Source organism: Anneissia japonica, unplaced genomic scaffold, assembly GCF_011630105.1.
Source record: "Anneissia japonica isolate Jap-2015-1 unplaced genomic scaffold, ASM1163010v1 scaffold288036_len564833_cov171, whole genome shotgun sequence".
NCBI classification, from domain to species: domain Eukaryota; kingdom Metazoa; phylum Echinodermata; class Crinoidea; order Comatulida; family Comatulidae; genus Anneissia; species Anneissia japonica.
This window is the reverse complement of record NW_022706414.1, coordinates 329,458-336,728: the sequence shown is the minus strand read 5'-3', so window position 1 is coordinate 336,728 and position 7,271 is coordinate 329,458. Positions and strand designations below refer to the sequence as shown.

Below are 7,271 nucleotides of genomic sequence, written 5' to 3'. Positions count from 1 at the left end.
AATGTACCTCTCTCTCTCTGGTAGGGCCTACAGTACAATCAGTTTAAAAGTGTAAGGTATAGGATGGTGTGGATTTTTAAACATTTTTCTAATGGTAATGTTCAAAATAAGTGTCAAGGAAAGTAAGTATGATTGTTGGAATAAATGGTCAATATTTTATTTTGAATTCTCACCCTGACCTTCGCCTGGGCGAAGTGGGCGAAGGCCTGAATCCGCGTCTAGTTAGCATGAATTTTTGTAAGCCAGGACCCATAGTATTTTGTTACGTTTCTTCACAGAGAGGGTGGGGGGACGAACCCCCCTCCTTCCATCCACCACTGTGATTAGAATCAAATGTAGAATTTAAGCTAACAAAAACAACACATCCAAAACAAGTCTATGTTATATTAGGCCTGTATTGAAAAAAAAAATGTAAATTCAAAAATTCGGCCAAATATAGTTTGGCCGTGACTTTTCAAACGCTACGGCCAGGCAAATTTTTATACGGCCAGATTTGAGGAATCTGGCCGTCAAAAAGGCCAAATGGCAACCCTGCCAAGTGCGCGCTGCAGAAAAAAAAAATATTTGCACATGCTCAATAGGACGTTTTCGTACTCACGATGCAAGCGGCGCCCTTCAAATAGATCGGCGTAAGCATAGCCTATGATTAATGCTTACGACTCGGCGTAAGCATAGACACTTCGTAATAAATATGCCTCTCTCCACTACAACTATTTATGAACTAGGTCTAGGTGTAAAAATCACAAGGAACTCACGATAACCGGACCTCCACTAAGACCAATGTGGGGGGTGAATATAAGTTAGCAATCCCAATTTTCCTTTCGCAATTCACGCGACCACCGACCACGGGAAGATCTACTATCGAAAATTGTGTATCGACAAACAGAACATCAAAGGGAGCGTAGTAGGGGCATGACTGACACAATTTTACCCATCCATCGATGTAGAGTTTGCCGCAAATAAATGCAGAGAACCAGCGTTACCACTCACAATTTTTGATATACCCAATGACTGTGTCGAAACTACCCAAGATTCAGCAAAAATTGCCCAAAATTACCCAAGCTTCCTGAAAATGCATTAAAATTTGAAAAGAACGTGTTTTTCGCATGTATAATTTCCCTTTTAGTTCAATTTATAAACATTTTTTTTACTGTAATTGTTTGTGTTAATTATTAAAGTTAATATTCATGAGGTGATAATACGGATAGAAAAATATACCCTCAGTCGGCCAGTGTTATAAGTAGATCTCAGTGATCAAGTTTTAATATGTAATGCATCAATTAGGTAAGATCAATGGCAACGCAAATCACAAATAAACAATTCTGAACCCATGTTAATAGCAACTAACACTGAACAGTCAATTAACAATGTTATGTGCACTTCGTTAAGTTTTGCTTACTTGAATCGACTGAAATATACTTCGTTACTTCTTAATTCTTCCTCTATGACAAAAATATTTAATTTTCTTAGTAAAAATAAAATACCCAAGGATTTGAACGGAATACCCAAGAACCCAAGACCAAGTCAAAATACCCAAGATCTTGGGTAAATACCCAAGCAGTGGTCACACTGCAGAGAACTGCTTGAATAGAGTGACGTCAGCTTTATTCCAGTAAAGCGCCAACTACCCAAACTTATCTCAAACCTCAGCACAAAAAAAAAAAAAAAAAAAAAAAAATTATAACGTCATACTTAACGGTACAGAATGTGGCATTTTTTTTGGCAGCATTATGATGTAATCCTCGATTATCGTTACATGCATAAACAGTAGTTGCTCAGACGTGTTTCTAGGATTTTCTAAACGAGGGGAAATCAGCCGTAAGTGAGCGGCACTAACTTGGGACCGCGTCAATAGGAATCAAGAGCAATGAGGCACAAGCGGAAAGGGAAGGCAGGGAGGGCATCGGGCAGACCTGAACCCCTTGTCGTCCGACGCCACGATGAGGTCGTCGGATAAAAAGTATGTAATATGCCTACCTAAGTAACAGCATTTTGATTTCCAATCCCTAATTGTCTCAAAGGACAATTTCCATAAAAACCCTCAGCTCGTTGACCCAACCAGGAACTATAAATTCTGGGACTCGGACCGAGGCTCTAATCAGCCCCTTGTTCCGGACCATGTGGGACATGAACATTTCTGGAGCCACCACTATCAAGTGAGGGAAGGGGAGTATTAGGGTGGTTGGGTTCCTCTAGCTAAAACATTTTTAATAGATGCCCAGAAACACGGTCACAGTTTCAATGTCAAAGTAATACCGTGACTTCCGTGGTGCTCGGCTTTTTGTTAAAGATTACTACTTATTTGTATAAATTAAAACTAGAAATTGCAAATTTCAAGTAAAGTGCTGCGAAGTACAACTGCATATAAATGTTCTTCGAACAAAATTATTTATGCGAGTCAAGCGAAAATAATGAATAATAAAAATATAACAAATAATATGAGACACGACCCATTGTCTATATTAGAACACGTGACGAGCTGACGTAGAAACATAGTAAAAACGAACGTTGGTACAGTGTATGCCAGTCTACAACAAGCGTCGCCTAAATGTAATAATTAACACGCTGAAATAGGCTAGTTAATAAGTTTAACTGGGTTCGTAAATAATATTGGCCTCAAAATATTGTGGCTGAGACATGGGCCGATTAAACGTAGAAATAGGAAACCTAGAAATATAGTAAAAACGCGCTGAATAGTAATACTCGAGCGTCGCCACATGCGGACGTTGGTACGTGTAGGTTAGTCTACAAACGTCGCCTAAAGTAACTGATTTTACCCGGCAGAACGAAAGAAGGAAACTCCGCTTTTCAGTCGTCTTAGGCCCTTGTTTTTTGACAAACAATGACCTTTCAGAGGTCAAATTGCTGTCAAGAATATGAATTGGCTGCTTCGCAGCAAATATACCGCTCTTTTTTTTAATTTTTTAATTTTTTTTTTAAGATCAAGCATGTAATCGGGAAAAAAAATAGCAAAAAAGGGTTTCCCCTTTTCAGGTATCAGGCTTCTCTAGCTAGGTGGATATAGCTTGACCACTGGGCCCACCAAATCCAGACGCTACTACCCCTCGCCTGACAATGAGCTGCAGCGCCATGGGGAATGCGCTCAGCTACCTGACAAGGCGTACCTCAATCAGGCAATTTCATAAATATCCAACAATCATTTTTAATATGTAATAGAAAGTTGCATCGTAACACAAGGGTTTCACAACTCAGGAGAGCAATGTTTTTTTTAAATTAAAATTAAATTAAACCAGATCGATTAATTCGAATTTTTTCCTTCTTTATTTTTTAAGTAATAAACACATAATTTTACATGCTGACTATAAACTCACATATTTAATGTCAGTTTTTATGCATAGATATGTGAGACAATTCAACCAATAGCAACAGTCCGATGCAGGCCTACATACATTTATCATTATCGACGTCACATTATCATTTCGAAATTAGAAACTGAGTCAGCTAGATAAGGGACGTCCGGAGAAAACACGTCATTATATGATAGTAGATGTGGTTCGATGGTTGATGATGTAATGTTTCTTTTCAATTTTTTTTGAGGGTTTGAAACATTTTACTTTGGAATGGAAAGTCTAAATAACAATTTAGATATATTGTTTTGAGAGTCTGCAATGTTGCTGTTGTTGTTATTGTTGTTATTATTATTATTATTATTGCTATTATAATTACGATTAGGCTTATTATTACTATTATAATTACGATTAGGCTTATTATTACTATTATAATTACGATTAGGCTTATTATTATTATAATTATTATATCCTGATTGTGTGCCCTTTTGTATTGTTGGCTTGTTTGTAGGCTATTGTATGTGTTCTTTGAGGAGACCCTTTTTATAGTTTGATTCAGTTCACTGTTGGGAATCCTGTCTCAGTTGTTCTTGTTTTATGGGGTTTTTTTACGAGACGAATAAATGAAATGAAATTTAAAAATGTATGGATTGTGACTGTCAACAAGAACAAACAACCCAACTAGGCCTACCAGATAATTCACTCACATTTCAAACAAATCGTAAGCCAGAAACTCATACACAGGAACACAGACCTACTCTAAAACGAAACTACGTTTGTCAGACCTGGTTAGAGAGGGATGAAGAACAATTTATATTTTCTAGAAAATGACGAAAAACACTTTATTTATAGAAGGCAATACAGTGGATGCAGAAAAGACGAGAGAGGGGATCACGTAAAGTTCATTGAAGCTACCCCATGGAGTGAACTTGCGAAGATAATTAATGAAGCCGGGAACGCATCGTACGACGAATCCAACTCTTCGTGAACGGTGGACGACGCCGTAATCTTATTTTCGGTGGCAGTCTTAACGAATCGTCATAAACGATCCGTAGCGCGCGTCGTAGCGTTGCGTTCTTCATAAAATCGCATCGGCCGACGACGATGGGCTGGCCTACGATTTAAAAAATAGCAGGAAAAGCATTTAAAAAACATTGTCAGGTCCAACTCCTTTGAAAGAAAATCAAGTCAAAATAAGTTACGTATCATATCTAGTTAGGCGATAAAACTTTATATTATACAGGAGAAACATCTAGTTCCTTAAATCATTCTTTATTGATATTCCGATATGAAATATACAAAAGAAAACATTTACAAAAACCAGGACACAGCCTGAATTAACAGGCTTACGCAGGCAAAAGGCAGTTCAAATATCAAAAACACGAAACAAACACAAAACAGAAACATTAAAGTGAAACATTAAAATTCAATATAAAAGGATCATATGATTAGTTATATAGGAGAAACATCTACAGTAGTACGGTAGGGGAACAGTTTAATAAACATTTTAATAAAACATTAAAAAAAAAATCAAATCTGTATTTTACCAAAACATAAAAAGCATGTGTCGTGTGTCTAGGTCTTTACATTTTTATTTATTTTATCTGTGTTTGTTATATACTCTTTGGTTTGTGTATATAGGCATGTATTTACGCATACATATGTAAATGGTATGCTGGCTTATGTATATCAATTTTGTATCATTTATTCATGGCTATTAAATATGATTTCGTGGGTGGTATCCACACCTATAATAGGTATCATACATATCATAATAGCCAGCAGTGTTACGGAAAGGTGAATAAACATTCGCTTTTATTACACAACTAAATAAAATAGATCATTGTAATTTGATTGGTGGATTTCGTATCCCGTGCGTTAGTTACACCATTTCGTCACTCATCATGAACATTTTAGTTCCATCTGTGGATGTTGTGTTCCCTTAATCTTGTCCTATTGTAAGCCTCCACCTAATACAATGTTTTCATTAGTTGAAAGAAGATGGACTGTTTCATTCTTTCAATTTCATGAAAATATTCATTTGCACTCAAAAACAATCATTATTTGTATACTAACGAATTTGTGGTCCAAATACCACAGAATCGGTAACGCCCATTAGGCTTGACTCAGCTCATTTTCAATGGCATCTAAAGTTGAACTTTAAATATTTATAAATAAAAAGTCATTGAAATACAAAAGCAATTTACATCAAGGGCAACGTTGAATATCATATTGTGTACAAGGCATAAAAACAGTAGTGGACCTAATATGCTACCTTGCGGAAATAAAATAATAAGTGGTATAAAAATTAACTGACCAAAAAAAATTAACAACAGAGCCCATCAATGACGGTCATGTGATGGGCTCTGAGGAAGATGGCTACTACAACAGTAACAGTAAGGTACACCACACGTGGTATGGGCTCACTTGTTGACTCTTCCATGTCAATGTTGTTTATAAAGAGATGCATTCAGATTTAGTCACGTGGGACTCCATAGGGTTCTAGAAAATAATGGACATCAAATATAAGAAAGCTAGCTCAGTTGGCTTATCTGGTGGTAGCCACTGTGTGTGTGATGAAACATGGAGATCTCTAGGTCCTCGGTTCAATTCTCATCCCTGCCTCTCCTTGTGTTTCAGTTGCAGGGCTGTAGTGCAAGTTACACCTTCGGATGAGACGTTTACGCCGTTGGTTCCGTGAGCATTATGGCCCATGTGCATGTTAAAGTAGGAAGTACACTCTTTGGACAAGAGTAGGGGATTATCACTGTGTACTGCCCAATCACCACCAGAAGGACCCCACTGGAAATAAGCCTTCTTCTAGACTTTCGTGGGTTATCCTTGGTGTTTACACTGAATGAATACATCTTATCCCAAATCCTGATTTCCAGATCAGAAGGAATACTGAACCGGTTCAGTTTGTAAGAATAGGGACGCTGGCGTCCAGCGTCTCGAGAATGCGGTGTGGATTTTGGTTCGGATTTGATATGAATGCAGGTTTAGGCCTGTAGTAGATAAAAGATGCATTGTCTCATGAAAAATACAAAAAAAAAATAAAATATAAAAATTAATTTTTGAAATTAACTTGCTCATTTTGAAGTAACATAACAATTATCAACTTAAACATAGAAATCTGTGTATTTAAAAATTTTTTACCCAGAACACAGTGAAAAATTATAAAAGTACTTCCAGTCACTGGAAGTGTTTTTAATCATTTTTTAATATAATTTTTGATTATAAACATCAGGGGTACACATTTTCTAAATTCAATAATTTCTATGCACAAGTTAATAATTTCTATGCTACTGCAATGCAAGTTAATTTTAAATTATTTTGTAATAATTTTTTGGTCATTTTCAGGGGACAAAACATCATTACATTTGTATAAACACTTTAATATATTTGAAACCCGTAACAGAGAATCAATACTTATATCTTAAACATATACTTTAAATATTTTTTTTATTCTGTAAGGTACAGAAGTAACATAACAGTTACTTCCTTTCACATATTTATTCAATACACTATTCACTATCAAATTCCTTTGGGTAAAATATACACAAGCATGCTTTAAATTCAGTCCTTTTAGCCTAAATCTATGTATAAAACAATAAAGACACCTTTTTCCCTGTCTATCTAACCATTCAGATTTATGTAAGCATGAATTGTTGCCACTCTCTTATGTAAACAGAGATAATTTATCTCCATGATACAACCATTATACCTCAATGATATAACAACTAACTGGCAAAGGAAACACAGACTCGCTAAAATGACACAGGCATCATTCTTTTTTCCACTTGAGTAGCACCTTAATCTATTTGATGACTTCATTATTATCGGCTGCCCTCTTCAGTCGTAATTTGATGGTCTCAAGTAACTTCTTTATGGCATTGCGAAGTTCTTCAGGCGAATAATACATGAAGCATATACGGAGACAATTGTGGTAGCCCCCTGATATTG

General features: G+C 36.2%; 1 protein-coding gene across 1 annotated transcript in view; it reads right to left on the bottom strand.

The window, feature by feature from the left end:
• Positions 1 to 6,929: 6,929 nt before the first annotated feature.
• Positions 6,930 to 7,271, bottom strand: part of LOC117106139 (uncharacterized protein YER152C-like) — a 22,743-nt gene continuing 22,401 nt past the window's right edge. Inside the window, exon 11 of the mRNA XM_033247492.1 lies at positions 6,930 to 7,271. Coding sequence (XP_033103383.1) covers positions 7,126 to 7,271 — 146 coding nt within the window. The 3' untranslated portion in view covers positions 6,930 to 7,125.